Genomic DNA, 21,365 nt, shown 5'->3' on the forward strand with positions numbered 1-21,365 from the left:
GAAACGTCATTGATATTTTTTTTTTCTATTTGGAATAGTCTATAACACTTCTGTAGAGCTTCTGACTGAGAATATTTTTGTCAAATTCAGAATCCTGGGATTTCTTCCATTATTTTCCATGTAGATTGTTAAACTGTGTTGCCCATTGCTCCAGGTATAAGTTATATGTATCCTAAAGAAAGTTTGTAGCCAAGAGAAGGTCATGAGACATCAAAAACTCCAATAGGTACTGTCTGAACATCTGCCTTTTGGGGTCATTTGTATCATTTTGGAATATTTACCTTGTTAAAATAACAGTGAACTATATGGAAGCAAAATCCCAGGGGCACTCCTTAACTTCATGTGTTAGTTGCAGTTCAGATGCACAATGTTATATAAACTGTTGGTCAAATACTCTATATAAAGCATATGTATCCACTGTCCTCTTCCATATAAAAATATTTCATATAAAAATCACTTTTCTATCTTGGAGAATGACTTAATCCTTCACCCATCTTAATTTTGCTAACGTGTGATTAAAATTAAATGGAGGTCACCCTTACTCATGATCCTTAGCATCAGTGTAATTCTCAAACTGGAGCTGATAAAAGTTAAAAACTCGTATCAGGTACCCATTTTCAGTCTCTTCACCCCCTCTCTTGCCCCCATGGAGCAACCTAGTTTTTGTCAATAAAAAGCAATTTAAAGATTAGAGAGGTTGACTCCCTCTTTTGGCAGATGCGTTGAAAGTGATGAAATATTTTCTTACTGAGTGTGTCTACTATAACCTGAATATCTTCTCAGATAACCTTAAGGGTCAGCAGTATTAAAGTGTCATTGACCAAATTTGGCAAAGTATGAGGTCCAATTCTGAAGTTCTCAGTTTCAGGTAAAATAATAGGTGCTTAGAATTCAACTTCTTAATAGTAATAGAGTATTCCAGACTATTCTGCAAGATAATTCTGGAGAGATCCTCACTTAGGGACACATGTATTTCAAGAAGGACAGATATGTATAGCCTATGCTATAATGCCCCTATACACAGACACACACAGACACACACACACACACACACACACACACACACATTTCTAAGTTTGTTTTTTTTTTTAAATATGGAACGCTTCACAAATTTGCGTGTCATCCTTGCTCAGGGGCCATGCTAATCTTCTCTGTATCGTTCCAATTTTAGTATATGTGCTGCCGAAGCAAGCACCATTTCTAAGTTTAGATACATCTATCTAACCACAAGAAAGGGAATATGGATGGCATACCTATGCATTGTCAGTATAAAATAACGCCAACTGCAATCTACTCTAAGAAAACATTCTCGTTCAATTGTAGTCATACTTTGAATGATGTGAGCATGTATATGTATCCTTAAGTGAAGAAAAGTTGTGGCAGTCAAAGTATTCTTTTGGTCTAATCCAGCATTTTCAACATTGACACTATTAATGTTCTAGAATGGGTAATTTTTGCTGTGGGGGGCTGACCTCTGCACTGTAGAATGTTTAGTGGGATCCCTGGCCACTGTCCAGTAGGTGCCAGTAGCACCTTCCAAATCATGGCAATCAAAAATGTTTCTAGACCTTGCCAAATGTCACCAGATAGGGGAGGGGAATTACCCCAGTTGAGAAGTACTGGTCTAAATAAACATTATCATCTCAGGCCATTTCTGTTTGCCTTTCCAAAGCCACAAATGTATAGACTAAAAATTGCACACTATATTATATAAATCTATTCCAGAAATCATAACAAGATGTGAAATTTCCAAATAGCAGTTTCAGTGGAACTGTGACGAATGGGTTTTAGGGAGCTCATTAATTACACTTTAACAATTTCATCAGTTAAAGTACTAATTTGTGTGACATATATGTTTTTCATTAGCCCTTTTACCTTTGATGAAGTGTATAGGTACAAATGTATTCCTTTCTGCAGTAATTATTAAATAATAATAGGTCTAAAGAGGAAATAGGTTTAGGGTTTCACATATAGTGCATATTTACTATAACTCACTCATAGTACAGTCTCGTTAACCTCTTTGCAGCAATATAGAATCAAAATAGCAAATCAGTTCTACAAGATATCAATACTCTCAAATTCTTAACTTTCCAAATATCAGTATACTCTGTGTTAGGTCAACCAGTCATTTTTTAACAGCTGATTTCTATAATAACCTCAATATTTACTCTTCTTTAGAAATTGCCTATTCCAGTGATGTTGAATTTTTCCAAGGGCTTCGTTGACTCAGTATCTTTTAAATTAACCCACCAAAAACTGTCACCTGCTTTAATTTATGTGGTCTACTAAGTCTCTACCATTAAAAATGAAGCAGAACTTTTTGGCATAGTTTGTCTACATTCTGGTGACATTTAAAAGAATGAAAAGAGTGATTTCTAGTGTCTCCCTTTAGATTAAGGCATTCCAAAGCACAAAGACAATGAGAGGCCTCTTTTATCTTCCTCTTACATGCAAACACATTTGGCTGCTTGTAATCTGTCAGTAGAGCTTGTTTGCAGTGTGAAAGCTGATGTAAAAAGCTTTCAGAGTAGCCTTACCTGCTACTACCAGGGGAATCAACATCTACAAATTCACATCCCTTTACTTGTATGAATCATGCCTTGTGTCACCACCCTCAACACAAGGTCCATTCATGAGATGTTAGGGAGAGTCAGAATGAGTAAAACAATTCTGCTCATTTGGGGTAAGCATTTGGGGGTGACGCTGGTGTGAGCACTATGAGAAACAGCAGTAAGCCAGCCTGTCTTTTATCAAGGTGAGGTGGGTAGTTCATAATATACATTTGTAGCTCTTTGACAATGGTACAGATTTTGCCACACTAGGTCATGTGGGTTCAGCTTTCCTACTTGTATGGGAATGAGCTTTGTTTACCTGTGTGTATGTGTGTGTGTATGCATAAATATATGCATGTTTTGTTTGCATGTATCTTGGAGTGAATAATATACAATGGTAGATAGAAAAGGGATGTGCCCTCCAGTCTGTTTCCAGACTAAACCTTACATTATTGTGCTTTACTTCATCTCTGAGCATTAAATTAGGAAGACAATTATGCCAATTTGCAAATAAATAATGCACTCATATTTGCAGCCTTTTTGCACTGAAATAACATAATAATACAAATAGGCTTAAATAATGCAGGCCTAAAATGGAGTTTATGCCCTCAATTCTGAGAAGAGAAAGTATCTCACATTATCCAGACTATGAACCAACACAGTCTAAATTCTACAATGCTTCATTCACATTGTCTAAGTAGATTTGACAAAAGGAGAGGAAGCAATTCTTATTTAACATTTTTTAAATGGAAGGAGACTAAAGTTAACATAGACTTGATTCAACAAATCACAATAATTAGCTGTAGTGTTTCGTATCTTTATTACTCAGTAAGGTTTTTTTTTAATCTACCTCATCACCCACTCACTGCCCCTCAATAGGGCAAAAATAAATATTAATTTTTTAAAAACCTATGTTCTATAATATACGATAGGTTTTTTTAAGCCAGATTGTGTTGATAATCAGTAACACTTTGCCCTGGCATTTCCTTTACTCTACCTTGATTAATTCCTCAGCCTCAGCAGCTAGAGTTCTGTTTTGTTTGTGAACTGCACCTTCTAGATCAGAACCATGTAAATGTGTTTCACCAACATTACTCCATACTCCATCAGCGTGTTACTAGTTGCAAATCCACAATCTGCTACAAAATATTTCATAGGATTTTCATTTCTTGTTTGTTGTCCAAGCCATCATCAAAGTAGAGTTTCTCTCGGGGGTTTGTAGTTGTTTTGTTTTGTTTTGTTTTTCCAAGTGGCCCATGTGAATCCATGAAACGACTTGACCATTTCCTTTTGGAGTCATGTAAAAAATCTAACAAAAATACCCTGGCTCAGTTCTTTCTTTTCCCATGGTCCCTAGGAAGTGGGCTGGAGTGGAGTGTCTTCACATGGGTCTAGCTGCATTCTCAGTGCACCAATTTTATGAAGATACCAGAGCTGGAGAAATTCCTCTGGCATGGCATGGAAGCCAGAAAAGGGCAAGACATTATCATAGTAGTGGTGGCTGATGGGCTGTTCATGCATATTCACAGAGAAGGGCCAGAAACCATAGATGGCTACCTCTTCACAGAGGCCCAGAGCTGCACTCACCAAAAAAAGTCCTGTGGACAGGCGCTTGGCATGGATTCCCCTACTCTTCCAGAACTTTCCAATGCTACGCAGAAAGTTGGGGTTGGCAAAGAGCACTGTTTGATTGGCACCAACATCTGACAGTGTATAATAAACCCGGAGGGATGGCTCTGTTCCTGTTTTCATAGAAAAAGCAGGCATGTAGATGTAACTGTGGTTATAGATTTTCATGTTGTCCACAAATGTCTTCCTGGACCACAGCAGATTCTGAAACCTATTAAAGAGAAGAAGTCAATTAAACCTGAAGAAAAGGAACTCATCAAAACCCACTATTCTTCTGATGGCCCTGATAGTTCACATTATCTCGGCAGGAGGGAGGCAGAGGACATGAAAACAATGAAAAATGCTTCACTTGTATTTAAAAATCCTCCTTGATCTGGGTGCCTGGGTGGCTTAATCGGTTAACTATCTGACTTCAGCTCAGGTCATGATCTCACAGTTCGAGCTCCAGGTTGGGCTCTGTGCTGACAGTGTGGATGGAGCTTGGAGCCTGCTTTGAATTCTGTGTCCCCCCCCTCTCTCTGCCCCTCCCCCACTCACATTCTGTCTCTCTCTCTCTCTCTCTCTCAAAAGTAAATAAAAAATTTTAAAAAATTAAAATCTTCCTTCATCTTACCAATTATCTCTCATCAAGTTGCTTGGCTTCTGCCAAACCTAACATCTTAAATTCTGATTAAGATTCCTTACTAGAATTCCTTCTGAACTAAAATGCACTGTATATTTTGTTCTCCCAGAATTTTTTGCCTGGAATGTAAAAATGGTTTAATACTCATAAATTCACAAAGGTTTTTGGTTATTGGATAGGATTTGGATAAAAACTACTTGTCCAATCTGATATAAGCACAGGACTGGTTTCCTCATCTGCAAATCAAAGGAACCACCTTGAAGATACTTCTTCCCATTGAAATTCTATGATAATAGAAGTATTCAGATTAACTTAAATATTATAACTATAATTTTACACTGAAAAAAAGACTCGTTACTACTATCAAATGATGCTGACAGAGTTGACCATCATTGCTTGCTCCAAAGAACTCTTTTTTCCTATGTTCTTTCAGTTTGGGTTCAATAAAGAGAGGATCTCTGGTTCAAGTGCATTCAACTAAAATTGATGGTATACATCCTATGGGTCAGGTACTGGGGAGTTAAAAATTTAATGACCCAATTTTTGTTCTCAGAAAATTCAAGTCCAATTGCAGGAACAAAAATATAAATGAGTGCAACATAATGTTCTAAATGGAACATTGGATATTTGTATAAAGTACTGTGGAATACAGATGAAAAAATAATTAATCCTGCCTTGGGAGAGGAGTGGAGCCTGAGAAAGCTACAGACAGGGGATGACACTGAGTCCCACACCTCCTGTGGAGAACAACATGAAGAATAGCAACTAAACTAGAAGAAACACTTTGGTCATAGGCAAGGGTAAAAGTGTACTGACACAATAATGAGGATTCTGTTTCCCTGGAAGGTGGGAGATGGGAATGGTAGAGGTAGTGGTTGAAGATAAGACATGTTGCAAAAAACCTCATGTGTCTCTAATTTGTTTGGACTTCATTCTGCAGCGATGGGGAAACTTTACAGCAGTGAGTACTCATAGCACTTACTATTTGCATTACAAATATTTCATCATTTGTGTAGTTGTCAGTCTGTGTTAAAAAAGGTAACTCTGGTGATCTGGGTAAGGAAGAGGCTGGTGACTTGGAGAGCAGTTAGGAGGTTGTTGACATAGATCAAGTATAAAAAGAAAAAAGACAATGAACTACACTAGGGTCTTGCCACTTTTGTTTTCTTTCACACAGGGCAGTCACCCATCTCACGTTATGTGCAGGTAGAGCAGAAGCATCTAAGAATAGAATGGAGCCATAACATGTTGGCAGGCTTCATCATAAACACGTGAAATTAAAATTCTGAGTAAATAAATCCACAGGATTTTATGTAGCAATCAGTGTCATTAACTCTGCCTGCCAAGAAAGGAGTATTCCTTAAGCAATTTTCCCAAAGGAGGAAAATTGCCCAAGTTTTCCTCATGTCCTTGATTCAGCAGCCTGTTTTAGCAAATTTGTCTAGGCCCTGACAAACAGAAAAGAGGTAACAGGGTTTGTAAGTGGAATCACTCTATCCTAGAAGAAACCATGGAAGCACATTTAAACATATTCTGGAGCTGGACCAGCCTGACCAACACAAATTCCTCCCTCCCAACTCTACTAAGTTGTGCTTAGTAATTCTGATGAGAGTGACCCAGGATGCTCACTCCCTGGTGATTCTGATGCAGGTGTCCTGTGGATAGACTTATTTAGAAGACCAAAGCCATCCGGGTAAGCTGTCTGGCTCTCTGCATCTATCTTCAACATGTCTTTCTTTACATCTGCTAATTTTATCCTTATTGCAATTCTAACAGGGAGAAGAACTCCCTCTTCCTTTCTGTGTCTTGGGACAAACTGTTTCATACTTTCTAAAGAACTCATGTTCTAAAGTGGATCTCCCCTCTTTAAAACATTTAATCTTTCTGTCTCTACCGAATTATTCCCTTCTATCTTCTAAGCATGGTTAGAACTTAGTATGAGACACTTCACCATATGCTTGTATTGGTTCCCAAGCTAGATTCTAGATTTTCATTTCACCATATCAACATTCTAGAGCAATTAGTCTACTTCTATCGGTTCCCTTTCTTGCTTCCATTTCCTCCTTATTGCTGTGCAGAATGGGTCCTATTCCACATCACTCTGCTGGCTAATAGAACTTACCCCTATCTTTGTAGTGGACTACACACTAATGAGAATTACAGACAGCTCCAATAAAATCAGGGAAATTGATTTTGTGTTCCCTGCCTTAAAGCTGACTGATTATTCTTGAAGAGGGCAGTCTTCCTTGAGTTTTAACTTCGAAGAAGAACACACAGCTTGAATTTACTATAGGCTTAATTTTTTGTCAATGTTAAAGAACCAGCCTACATGTACCATTTTGTTATTTTTACCTACCCCATTCTTCCACAAATGACATTATCTAAGAACTTAATTCAACTCAATACTTATTTATGGTACACCTAATATATTTAATGCTATCCTAATCAAGAGCTTAACAAGGGTGGCTTGAATTTTACTAACATTAAAAAATGCAACTAGAATTATAAAGAGTAGTGCTCTAGCTTATCTTTCCAGCCTCATACTCAGATTCTCTCTATACCCTCACCCTATGCTCCAGCCATCCTTGTACGTGCACCTGTCCTCATTTTTTACAATGACAGTTTCCTTTTGGCTCATCCATTCATTGCCTTGGTGAAGTTCTGCTTAAGCATCAAGACTCAGACTTCTCCTTCTAAAAATTATTCATTCCTTCCTTCCAAGTTAAGCTTTCAAAGGAGTCTTCTTGGAACTTCTAGTATGGACTGATTCTACCCTCCAAGACTGTGTCTTCCTTGAAGACAAGTGAAAATCCTATTCATCTTTCGATTTTTACAACTTAGCTCACAAAGTTGTGTACTATATAAATGGAAAACTGTTAACTTGAAAAAAGAAGAAAATGAAGTGAGATTGGCCAATGAATTGTTAAAAATAGAAATGATTAAATATATAATGAATATGGGCATGAAATAGAAAAATGTATCGACAAAAATACAGAAATACAGCATTTTATAAATAAATTTAATACATGATAATAAAGCAAAAATCATTGAAATTTTAAGCAATTAATATCAAGCTAACTACTTAACAATTTGAAATTTTAAGGGGGAATAGATTCATATTTGACAAGAAAATTCAAGATAAGTAAGATAAACATTTAAAGTTTATTCACAACTGTGAATTTATCAGCCATTTGTAAAATATCTTTCTACAAAGGAAAATATTGACAAAATTGATTATGTCAAGATGTGAAATTTCATCGCCATGAAAATAAGATAACTAAAATGAAAAGGGAATGATGACACTGGGGCACTTGGGTAGCTCAGTCAGTTAGCATCTAACCCTTGATTTCAGCTCAGGTCATGATCTCCTGGTTTGTGAGATCAAGCCCCACATCAGGCTCTGTGTGCTGACAGCGTGGAGCCTGCTTGGAATTTTCTCTCCCTCTCTCTCCCCCCCACCACCTCAAAAATAAATAAATAAACTTTAAAAAAGGGAATGACTCTGAAAAATATTTTCAACAAATAGAAATACAGAAGCTCAATACTGATACTACTATACAGTCTGATGATATTGATATACTGACATGAAAATGGACAAAAGCATAGATAAGTGATCCAAAGGGAATTGCAAGTAATGAAAAGGGTTAAATTTTCAGCTTCAGTTTTAAACTGAATAGAATAAGGAAAGCTAAGGGTACAGTTCTTGCCTCTTACGGCAAATCTCTAGACATGAAAGAAAATATATTTTTAAAGATCTGTATCCACCTTGAAAACAAAAAAGGAAAACCTTCAATGAATCCCCAAATCTGAGTTACCTCTGAAAAACAAAGTGCTTATAGAAAGACACCAGGGCATAAGCTAATTTGCTGAGCATTGCTCTAAAAGGTAGCAGTGCCCCATGCCTAAAGGCAGAAAATACTGAGAAGTTGAGTGTCTTGGAAAAATCAACAAGGTTATTATTGAGATTATGCACACTAGAACATTCAAGTAGATTGAACCCTAAAATCTTGCACTGGTCAATTATCACTGTGGGTAGCATGAAGAGAATATGAGCCTCTTGGGAGGAACAGTGACTCTGTGCCCAGAGCTGGCCCAGCCCAGGGGAAACTGAGGATTCTTTTCAACCCATACAATATTGGTAGTCAAGCTTATAGTTCCTAAGTAGAATATTGACACTGATCCAAGAGAAAAGACATATAATGACATTTGGGAATCACCCAGAAGAAAACCACCTTGCTACCCTCTCAACCAAGGGTAAAGCCTACCTGTGATAGGTTCAGTCTCTGCATAGAGCTTCCAGTTGTTAAACAAGAACAGATAGCTAAGATCAGAAGATACTGAAGGAAAGACTCCACTATGAGAGAGAACAAAATGGAAGAATAAAAGAACTCACAGGAAACCAGTATCATTCAAGGGACAGAAGGAAACTCTTAAGATCTGTAATGGTTTGTTTAGTAATATTAATTGCTTACTGCATTCATTAAGTAAGACTAGGATACTACAAAACGAAAAACAATATTTAGGTAACAAGAAACAGCTATTCGCAATTTAAAAAGATAATTAATGAATTCTGGTAAAGGAAATCTTCAGGAAAACAGCTACAGAGCAGCCTAGAAGCCTATCAATCAGATTCTAGTGGAAGGAAAAAGCCACTTCCTGAAAGAATGTGTCAACAACAAAAAAGTGCCTCTGATAGACTTACATGTTGAGAATAATGAAAGAAGATTTATAGCTCTAATGGGAGTCTGGAGATGAATTAGTGACTGTTGAGTGGAAAGCCTTTCTTTGCTTTGGAGAAAACTTAACAGGAAAAAAATTAAGAATTGAGCAGGATATCAAATACTCATAAAATAAACTTTTTGTCTCAGATGTGAACAGTAAAGTAAAGTAAGCACTGACTATTAAATTAACTGTGATAAATCTTAATTGAGAGGTTAGGAAAGTGTAAGTATGAATGGAGGAATGCTGTGAATGGCACTTTAAGAGAGAGAAATCTTTATTTTTCCGTAAGAAATCAATAGATAAACTGAAAAGTTAAAAATTGTAGTTAAGCACACTGCTTTAAAGTCCAACAAGAAACATATGAAAAGTCAAAATGCTCTAAGTTTTTGAAATTATGCTGACTTCAGATACAAGAGACAGTCGACTTTCATATATTTCATACTTTCTCTTGGAATTTTAAAGTAATTACATTTTTCTACAGTACTTTGAAGCATAAATTTAAAATATATATCAATAAATTAATATCTCTCACTTGTGCTTGAAAAAAATTTAAAAAGTAAAACACAACAGGAGAAAAATCAACTAGAGAAGATGAATCTCTTAGAACGTTACTTGAGAAAATGTGAGACAAGAGTTTCCTTCTTTCCATGTTAAGTTTTGCCACACTAATTGATTTTAAAACTATGTACATGTATAATTTTGGTAAAAATGGGAATTATAATTTTTTTAACATTTATTCTTTTTTGAGAGACAGAGAGAGACAGGGCATGAGCAGGGGAGGGGCAGAGAGAAGGGGAGACAGAATCTGAAAAAGGCTCCAGGCTCTGAGCTGTCAGCACAAAGCCCAATGTGGGGCTCAAATCCATGAACTGTGAGATCATGAGCTGAGCAGAAGTCAGATGTTTCACTGACTGAGCCACCGAGGCGCTCTTAAATATTGAAGGAGAATAACAAACTTGGAGGACTGACGCTACCCAACTTCAAGCTTCCCTATAAAGCTACAATAATCAAGACAATGTGGTTCTGGCAAAAGAATAGACAGATCAATGGAACAGAACAGAGAACCCAGAAACAGACCCCATAAATATAGTCAATTGATCTTTGACAAAGGAGCGAAGGCAATACAATATAACAAAGATAACGTTTTCAACAAATGGGTGCTGAAACAAGTGACTATCCACACGTAAAAAGTTGAATCTAGACACAAACTTTATGGCCTTCACAAAAATTAACTCAAAATGGATCATAAACTTAAATGTAAAATGCAAAACTATAAAACTCCTATAATATAAATGAGAAAACTTAGGTGACCTTGGTTATAGCAATAACATTTTAGATACAAAACCAAAGGCATAATCCCTGAAAGATATAATTCATAAGCTGGAATTCATTAAAATTAAAAACATCTCTGTGAAAGTGTCACGAGAATGAGAAGACAAACCATATCCTGGGAGAAACAAGTGCCCAAAAGACACAGCTGATAAAGAACTGTTATCGAAACTATACAAAGAACTCTTTAAATTCAATGATAAGAAAACGAACAACTTGATTAAAAAATGGGCCAAAGACTTCAACAGATGACAGGTAAGCATATGAAAAGATGCTTTGCATTGTGTATCATTAGGGAAATGCATATTAAAACAGCAGTGAAGTACCACTAGGTATCTAGAAGAATGGCCAAAATCCAGAACCTGACAACACTGCCTGTGAGGATATGGAGCAACAGATACTCTCATTCACTGCTGGTAGGAATGCAAAATGGTACAGCCACTATGGAAGACAGTTTAGTGGTTTCTTACAAAATTAAACATACTCTGATAAGATCCAGTTATCACGTTCCTTCGTATTTTCCCAAAGGCACTGAAAACTCATGTCCACACAGAAACCTGCACAGGCATGCTTACAGCAGCTTTCATAACTGTCAAAATTTGGAAGCAATCAAGATGAATTGCTAAGGTGAGTGGATAAATAAACTGTATTATATCCATATAATGGAATATTATTCAGCACTAAAAAGGAAGTGACTTATCAAGTCATGAAAAGACACAAAGGAACCTTAAGTGCATATCACTGGGTGGAAGATGCAAGAATAGTTCAACTTTTGTAAATCAATCAATATGATACACCACAGTAACCAAATGAAGAATAAAAACCACATGATCATCTCAACAGATGCAGAAAAAATATTTAACACAATTCAACATCCATTTATGATAAAAACTCTCAAAAAGCAGGTAAAGAGGGAATGTACTTCAACATAATAAAGGCCATATATGAGAACCCCACAGCCAATATCATTCTCAATGGTGAAAAGATGAAAGATTTTCCTCTAACATCAGGAATAAAACAGGGATGCCCAATCTCACCAGCTTTATTCAATTTAGTATTGGAAGTCCTGGCTAGAGCAATTAGGTAAGAAAAAGAAATAAAAGGCATCCTAATTGGAATGGAAGAAGAAAAACTATCACTATTTGCATATGACATGATATTACATAAACCCTAAAGACTCCATCAAATAACTGTTAGAAATAATAAATAAAATCAGTGAAGTTGCAGGACACAAAATCAATATACAAAAATCTGTTGCATTTCTTTACACTAATAACAAACTATTAGAAAAATGTTAAAAACAATCTTATTTAAAATTGTATCAAAACGAAGGGAGTATCTAGGAATAAATTTAACCAAAAAGGTGAAAGACCCGATATTGAAAACTACAAGACATTTATGAAAGAAACTGAAGAAGACACAAATAATTGGAAAGATATTCTGTGCTCGTGGATTAAAAGAAATAATAGTTACAATGTCTATACTACCCCCAAACAACATACAGATTCAATGCAATCCCTATCAAATTACCATATCAAATTACCATTTGGTATTTTGCAAATACCAAATCAAATAATGGTATTTTTCACAGGAATAGGACAAATAATCCTAAAGTTTGTATAGAAGCATCAAAGACCCCAAGAAGCCAGGGAAATCTTGAGAAAGAAGAATAAAGCTGGATGCATCACGCTCTGATTTCAAAATATATTACAGAGTAATTAAAACAATATAGTATTAGCATGAAAATAAGTACCTAGATCAAAGAAACAGAATAAAGATCTCAAAAATAAACCCATGCATAAATGTTCAATTTACAACAAAAAAAGGAAGAATATATAATGGTGAAAGAACAGTCGCTTCAATAAATAGTGTTGGGAAAATTGAACAGCTGTATGCAAAAAAATAAAACTGGACCACTATCTTACACCATACGTAAAAATAACAGATAATGAATTAAAGACTTGCATTTAAACCATGAAACTCCTAGAAGAAACCAGGCAATAAGCTCCTTGACATAGGTCGTGGTGATGATGTTTTCAATCTGTCACCTAAAGCTAAAGCAACAAAAGCAAAAATAAACTGGTGGGACTACATCAAACTAAAAAGCTTCTGCACAACAAAGGAAGCCATCAACAAAATGAAAAGCAATTTACTAAATGGGAAAGCATATCTGCAAGTCATTTATCCAATATGAGGCTAATATCCAAAATATATAAAGAACTTATAAACTCAGCACAAAAAACTTCTGATTAAAAAATGTGCAGAAGATCTGAATATACATTTTTTGAAAGGAGACTTACAGATGACCAACAGGTACATGAAAAGATACTCAATATCATTAATTGTCAGGGAAATGAAATCAAAACGAGAATAAGAAATCACTTCACATCTGTTAGAATGGCCATTATCAAAAAGATAAGAAATAACAAGTGTTAATGAGAATGTGGAGAAAATAAAATTCTTGTGTACTGTTGGTGGAAATATAAATTGGTGAAATCACTATGGAAGACAGTATAGAGCTTCCTCAAAAAAAATAAATAAATAAAAATAAAAATAGAACTACCCAGCAATTTGCCTTTGGGTATTTATCCAAAGAAAACAAAAACACTAATTCAAAAAGGTATATGCACCTCCATGTTCTTTGCATCATTATTTATAGTAGCTAAGGTATGAAAACAACCTCAAGTGTATATCAATGGATAACTGGATAAAGTAATTGAGACACACACACACACACACACACACACACACACACGCATGCACACACATAATAATATATAATTTAGTCATAAAAAATGAAACCTTGCTATTTGAGACAACATGGAGAGACCCCCAGGGCATTACCCTAAGTGAAGTAAGTCAAACAGAGATCTTATATGTGGAACCTAAGAAAAACAAAATACAAAAAACCCAAGCTCATAGATATAGGGAATGGACTGGTGGTTACAAGAGGTGAAGGGTCGGGGATGGGAGAAATGGATGCACTGTTTGTTGGTTTGTTTGTGTTTAGTTTAAATAAATTGAATAAAATTTTTTTAAAGATTGACAACATAAACCAGAGTCATGAAACAAAACATACACAAAAAGAACAGGTGGATTTAATAAAGAACCAAGTGGAAATTCTGAAACTGAAAAAGACAGCCTTTGAAAATAAACATTTTATGAAAAGATTAAACAGTAGATATTATAGAATCAAAAAGACATGGGACACCTGGGTGGCTCAGTCAGTTAAGCATCCGACTTCTGCTCAGCTCATGATCTTACTATTTATGGGTTTGAGCCCCACATCAGGCTGTGTGCTGACAGCTCAGAGCCTGGAGCCTGCTTCAGATTCTGTCTCCCCCTTTCTCTGCCCCTACCCCGCTCACACACTGTGTCTCTCTCTGTCTCTCAAAAATAAATAAACGATAAAAAATTTTTTTAAAAAAAGAATTAATGCATTGAAAGATAAATCTAAAGACACTATCCATAATGACCTGGATGGAAAATATAAAGAGACAGAGAAGATAGTATGAAAAATTTCAAAACATGTGTATTAAGAGTTCCTAAAAGAAGAGAATAAATGGGAGAAAATCAATATTTAGAGAACACATATGTATGTCTTAAAACCAATGTAAAGAAGGTACTGATAAAGAAAGTGAGCTGGAAAGTGAGATGGGAGGTGAGAGGGGGATGGGTTAAATGGGTGATGAGTACCAAGGAGGGCACTTGCGATGAACACCAGGTGATGTTCGTGACGAATCACTAAATTCTACAGCAGAAACTGATGTTACATTGCATGCTGACTAACTGGAATTTAAATAAACAATTTGGACAAAAGTAAAAATAAATAACAAATTTTTAAAAAGTCAGTTATGTCTAACACACACACACACACACACACACACACACACACAAAAGTGAGATGGTTATTAAGAACCAGTCCTTTGGGGTGCCTGGGTGGCACAGTTGGTTGGGTGTCCAACTTCCGCTCAGGTCATGATCTCACGGTTTGTGGGTTCAAGCCCTGCATCGGGCTCTGTGGTGACAGCTCAGAGCCTGGAGCCTGCTTCAGATTCTGTGTCTCCCTCTCTCTGTGCCCCTCCCCCACTCACACTCTGTCTCTCTCTCTCTCTCTCTCTCAAAAATAAAGATTAAAAAAAAAAAAAAGAACCAGTCCCTTGACTCTCTTTTCTGGCACAGTTAAATAATAACACTGAAAAAATTAATAATAGACAAATAACACAAGAGAAAAATGGACAATGCCACAGAACTGTCAAGTCTGAGAAGAAGAAATTCAAAGGGTCAATATACATATGAAAATGTGTACAATCTCACCAGCATTAAGTTATAAATTTATGCCAATTTTTAAAACTACACCAATTAAAGCTACAGCAAACTAACAGTTTTCCACATTGGTAACAATATGTGATTGGTAAAAATTAAGGAACATGAGAATAAATAGTAGAAAGAGTGTGAGAAATGGGTACTTTTATGCTTCAAATGGGAGCAAGAGTTATTACAAACAGTTCAGAAAATGTTTTGGCATTTTCAATACGGATACCTTCTGACTCAGCACTTTCATTTCTCAGCTGGTGCCTTTGGTATTTGCCAAACAATCTCTTAAATCTTGGCTTAAATAACTGCACCTCAGAAAAGCCTTTCCTGACCATCCCATATGTCACCTTTGTTGCCTTTCTTCATCCTAGCTATCACTATATGACATTTTATTATATATGCATGTCTTTTTTTATTATTTGTGTCTTCTGAATGCCCACAAGGAGGACTTGGTTTTGTTTATTGCTAAATCCACAACACCAAGCATGGTCCCTGGCATATGGCACCAAGTAAATATTCATGAATGTTTGCTGAAGTATGCAGGAAATTAACAAAAACCTAAATGTCCACCACAAATAATGTTATATCTATATTATAATATACGGGAATTCTTTTAACGACATAGCTTCATTTGTATGGAAATAGAAATATTTCCAAAATAAAATGTTATACAAAAAACAGAAAAGTTTCAGAATTACTACTGTAATTTGTATCGTGGATTATCACACAAGATAAAGATATATATTTTCTATGCTTCAATCTATGTGTGTAAGGGCATGGGAAAATGTTGGACAGATACACATTAAGCCGGAAACAGTGGTTATCTCTAGGGAAGGTAGTGGCTGTGGGGGTGCAGGTAGAGGGTCAAGGGAAACTTTAGCTTTGTCTGGAATGCTTTCATTCTTTAGAAGGCGAAATATTTATGTGTTACTTGTGTTATTAAACATTTTCTTTGAAAAGGTCAGTCTCCTTAGTGATCACATAAATGCAAAGTAAAACAATCATGAATTGCTAGTTCACTCTTTTCAACACAACAAAAAGTTAGGAGTGTGGTAATTTTATTCATTAAGTTTTTAATATTATTATCATGTGCCCTGTGCAGTACAAAACACATTTGTAGAAAAAGTCACAAATGTTCAGATTAATTTCACTTAAGCTTCTTTCATTAAAAGTCCACTTCTTTTACACAGAATATTTGTTCCAATTTTTCTCTCTATAATAATTTTATTTGAGCACTTTCCTTATTATTTACTTCCTGTTGAAATGTTTCAGCAATTTTCCAGTAAGTTAACTCATTTCCTCATATTATTTACTTGCTTTTCTAATATTTTGGACCATTTGCCATGTTCATGGTTATTCACTGTCATTTTTCTCTCTCTTTGTGCAGCTGTTTGTTTACCCAGCTGTTGCTTCCTTTTCCTTTGTCAATGAATGTTAATTTTGTGTTGATCCACAATACTTTTCTCCTGTGTACCTTCTCATCCTATGGGGGTGGCTCTTCTACAGGAAAATATTTTACCACATTGCAAACAATGCATCATACCCAGCTATTCCATTCTCTCATAGTACATACTAAACTATGCCCTAGGAATGCAAACTTTTAAAATATTTGCAGAGTTAAGGTTCCCAACCTAGACTGGGGATGTTGCTAAGAAGAGAGCAATTTAGGATAGGCCTTTCAGAGATGGATATATCTGAACTGAATTTTGAAGAATGAGTGGAAGTTAGCTATGCAAACAAAGTTGAGGAAGATAGAGTATTTTTGTCTGACGTGGTGGTGTATGCAAAGGCACAGAGGTGAGAAAGATGGTTTTCAGGGAAATGTAAACAAGCTTCTGGTGAAGCTTTATAGCCTTAGGAATGGCTAGAGATGAGGCACAGGACAGGATAAAAGAATGACCTACAGTTGATCAAGGTTGAGATTTTACCCATATGGGAAAAGGGAGTGTAATTAGTCCATGGGGGAAATGGTGAGGGAGGGTCTTACCACTCAGCTTTAGGGAAGGAAGGAAATGTTGGCTTTGGTGACTGGGACAAGCAGGGCTGATCTTTGGCTGGAAAGCAATGGTGAGATATATAAGGCAGTGTCCATTCTGATTTGGTGTGAATTCTTCTGTACCAGTTGTTAAATATGTATCCCAACTAGGTGTGAGAGTGGTTTTAGTTTTGGGGGTTGGGTGGGTTGGACTTCTGGTAGCTCCTTTCATGATGATATGTAACACATAGGAGAAGGTAGCTTTAAAGGTAATTATTACCTATTATTACCCAATATTGGACATGTTGAACCATGAGATCACCCAGAAAAGCAATGCAACAACATGCAAAACACTGATAAATTATATCATCTAAATGGTAGGCAAAGGATGTAGCAAAGGGTAGGCTGGCAGAGAGGTGAGAGGAAACCAGAAGAATCTTCAATAACAGAAGGAGAAAAACGTTATAGAAGTTTATCAACAGTGATCAAAGACAAGAAGACACCAAGTGAGGTAAAGACAGAAAATGTGACCTGGAACATTTAGTAATGTGGAAGTATTCTGTGGCATGAGCTATTTTAGTAGAAATCAATCTAGATCATGGGTTGAAAACTCAATTGTGTGTAGGGGCCAAACAGACTGGGGAAATATGTGAAGGGGCCAGGTATGAGATATAAAAATGTGGATCTGAAAATGGAATATAGATGTCTTATCTAAAGGATTTTCAATTAAAAAGGAAAAAAAAAAAGTAACAGCCAGGTAAAACAGTTATGGCCACCAGGTTTGGCCTGTTGGCAACAAGTTTGATGTCAACTCTCAAAAATTTTTCAAAATTCCAAATGAGGATGAGACCATGGAATCACAAATCCCTTTGAGGCAGACCAAAAAATACATGGCCTCTTGTTTATTTATGACATTAGCAATAGTATGGGATAAGAATCAGAAGTCCTATAATCAAATTACAGAAATAATCAATAAATTCTATTATAAGATTCTTGCTTAGCACGTTATCTTATTTAAGCTTTGTGGTCACTCTGTGAAGAGGGTATTATCCCTTTTCTGCTGTTGAGGAAATTTAGGGTAAGAGTGGTTAAGTACTCTAGCAAAGTTTCATAGCTCCAATGCAGAATGTAGATTCTGGATTCCAGCTCAGCTCAATCTGAGTCTCTATTCAACACTCTTTCAATTGTACTGTGTAGCTTTTCTCTGATGGGAAGACAGACCTCTCCTGTCTTGTATAAATTCATTTACCTGTGATCTGGGATTCACCCTTTCGCACCTTCAGAGATCACTTTATCCTTTTTTATTCCCTGTACCTTCATCCATTCCCTCTCCTTGGCCCTTTCCCCAACATGGGCACTTGCCCAAGTCTCCCTAACCAGAAATAAAAAACTAGCAACAGACAAAAATTTCCTTAAAAGTACTCCTTTTTATAGCTACTTCCTGACTTCTTTCTTTCCATTCGTAGCTGAATTCTTTTTCTCTTAATTGTCCCGTACCCTCTGCGAGATTTGTTCACTTTCATTACCTACACTGGGACTCATACTGGTAGTGAGGTGGACAACATTTTAACAACAAATACCAGAGTTCCTTGTGGAAAAAGAATTCTCTTTGTTTAGGTGTAGATGTTGCTTGACGTGTTGATGGTGAAATCCTAAGAGCACATCCTGGGAGCAGAAAAGGAAATAAGTGATAAGCAACCTCTTCTGCATAAGTTGTTAACAGGAATTTGGAGGCAGGGAGAACTGAAGGGTGAGATGAAGGGAGAAGGAGAGAAAAGAATGAGGAGTAGTGACACCCTAGGAAGTTAGACTTAGATGGCACACAAGTGGGACATTCTCAGTGACAGGGTGGTAAACATTTTTAAGAACAGGGATGCCTGATGTGCACTTTTTATATTCTTTGCTTGATGTTTTTCAGTGACTCCCCTCTTGCCTCAAACCTTCTATAAAGTTTGCTACATATCCATAATGCCTTTAGAAATGGTATTCTGGATAAATCAAGGAGAGGGAGTTTTAATCTATGTCTGCCTTGGTGTGGAGCAGACAGAGGGGAACAGTCACAGGAGATGAGATGAGGAGACAAGTAAGCTGAAGGCAATTCAAAGAAACAGTAACTGGAATAAACAATGATGATGTAAATATAAGCAAATGAAAATTCCTGAAATATTATAGAGAACATTGAATGTTTTGGCAGACACAGAATAAGAGTTCCAAGTCAATTTTTTAAAAAATCTCAAGGACAGGCTGATCTCTATTCACATCTAAATTCATACTAATGGCTTCCTAATTTCCATGTCCACTCTAGCTATTTAACATTCATGGCAGAATAGCATCATGGTTAAAATTCTGAAGCCCTAACACCTACCCAGATTTGAATCTCATCTCTAATATTTACTAATGTGAGTTTGGTCAAGTTTCTTAAGCTGTATGTACTCAGTTTCCTCATCTGTAAAATAGAGGAGACACTAGTTGTATCTAGTTCATGGGAATGTTTTATTATTGAATTGGTACTTGAAAAGTATTTAGAACAATATCTGTCCCTTTGTAAGCACTCAAAAAATATTAACACTTATTATGACCAACAGACTGCTGGCCATTTCCATTTTGATTCAATGACACACTCAATAACGATTTATTTTATACCAATCATGTGCCAGGCATTGTTCTACACACTGTGGGAAGTAGCAGTGAAAAATACAGACACAGTCTCTGTTCTCTTATAGCTTTCATTTGGGTAATAACAGACAGCCAATAAACAACAACAAAAAAAAGGACAATATGTGGGGAATGCCATGAAGAAAATCAAATAGAGTGATAGGAAACAAGAGGGTGGGGGATACTGCTATTCAGAGTTATATTTTAGCATAAGTCTTACAAAAATAAGAGAGCAGGTGCTGGGGAGAACAGTGGGAAGTATCTTAAACTCATCCTCTTCCCTCCAGTATCTTTTGTAACAACCATAGTCTGAACAAATAGAACAACCATCCACCAATGATTCAACCCAGCTATGAGTCTTCCCTTTCCTGAAGTTTGTACACCCAGTTCATTACTAAGTTTCCCTGTTATAACATCTTGATTCTACTTTCCCATTTCTCAGTCCTATTACGTACAGACTGAACCACACAAAATGGCAATTCTACAGGTCAAAAACAGTTAAATATTGGCATGTGCTCACCAAACCCAGTTAGTTTTCTTCCAAGGCATGCACAAGGACTACTTCCCAGATCCCCTTGTGGTTAGGTAGAGCCATGTGACTAAGTTCTGGACAGTCACTGTAGGACACTTCCAGCCTGGACCCTACAATTTCCCCCTGATACTCAATATTTGCTCTAGTCCTTCCTCTGTCAGCAACACAAAATAAAGAGGGTACAGTCAAGGATTCTACAGTCCTAGAAAAATGGTGGAACCACAAGATGGAAGAAGTCTGAGTTTGTAAATAACAGCATGAAGCAAAACTCTTTCCCTTCCCCATACACCCTCACTGTATGTGAATGAGAATACTTCATTGTATTTAGCCATGATGGTTTGGGATATTTTGTTACAGCAGTTAGCCCACCCTAACTAATACATATCTTCAGTGCCACGGTTTTATTTCAGATCATCAACGTTCCTGTGTGTCATAACAACAGCATCCAAACTAATCTCTCAGTTTCCAAAACATACTTCTCAAGGCTCCCACGTAATTGTTTCAAGTCCCAATTTGATTGCATCACTACCCATTAAAAGGCAGTTTTTCTATGGCTTGTCCTCAGCTTGTCTGAGCAATCTGGATACTCAAAACCTTTCGTGACATAATCCTGCCTACAACCCCAGCCTCTCTTTTTGATTGCTCATCAGTACTCTCTACCCTTGCCACACCTAATTACTTGATGTTCCTCAAACAGGTCATGCCCACTCATGCCTCTAAGCCATTGCACATGCTACTTTTTCTGTCTGGTGTGAACACCACCTTTGCCCGCTAAGTCAGTAATCTTTCAGGACTCAGCTCATGGCATCTGTTTCAGAAAGTTTTCCATGGCACCACGCCTGGGTTAGGTACCTAACTTGTATTGCTTTAGCATTTCATTTTTATCAAGGTACTTATCACCTTGTTATGAAATCATCTCTTTAATTATCTTGGCTCCTTTACTGAATTCCTTCAGAAAAGGCTAATGTTCTTTATCTTTGTGTTCCCTAATATTATGCCTGACATAGTGTAGGCATTCATTGTGTAATGAAT

General features: G+C 36.5%; 1 protein-coding gene and 1 non-coding gene across 2 annotated transcripts in view; both read right to left on the reverse strand.

The window, feature by feature from the left end:
• Positions 1-1,088: 1,088 nt before the first annotated feature.
• LOC125920471 (U6 spliceosomal RNA) lies at positions 1,089-1,195 on the reverse strand. Its single transcript, XR_007457063.1, has one exon. It is a non-coding gene; the product is annotated as a U6 spliceosomal RNA (small nuclear RNA).
• Positions 1,196-3,083: 1,888 nt separating this feature from the next.
• The window catches only part of ST8SIA1 (ST8 alpha-N-acetyl-neuraminide alpha-2,8-sialyltransferase 1), a 144,089-nt gene continuing 125,807 nt past the window's right edge, over positions 3,084-21,365 (reverse strand). Inside the window, exon 5 of the mRNA XM_049625180.1 lies at positions 3,084-4,392. Within this exon, the coding sequence (XP_049481137.1) occupies positions 3,906-4,392 (487 nt within the window). The 3' untranslated portion in view covers positions 3,084-3,905. The remainder of the gene's footprint in view (positions 4,393-21,365) is intronic.

This window comes from Panthera uncia, chromosome B4 (genome assembly GCF_023721935.1).
Source record: "Panthera uncia isolate 11264 chromosome B4, Puncia_PCG_1.0, whole genome shotgun sequence".
NCBI classification, from domain to species: domain Eukaryota; kingdom Metazoa; phylum Chordata; class Mammalia; order Carnivora; family Felidae; genus Panthera; species Panthera uncia.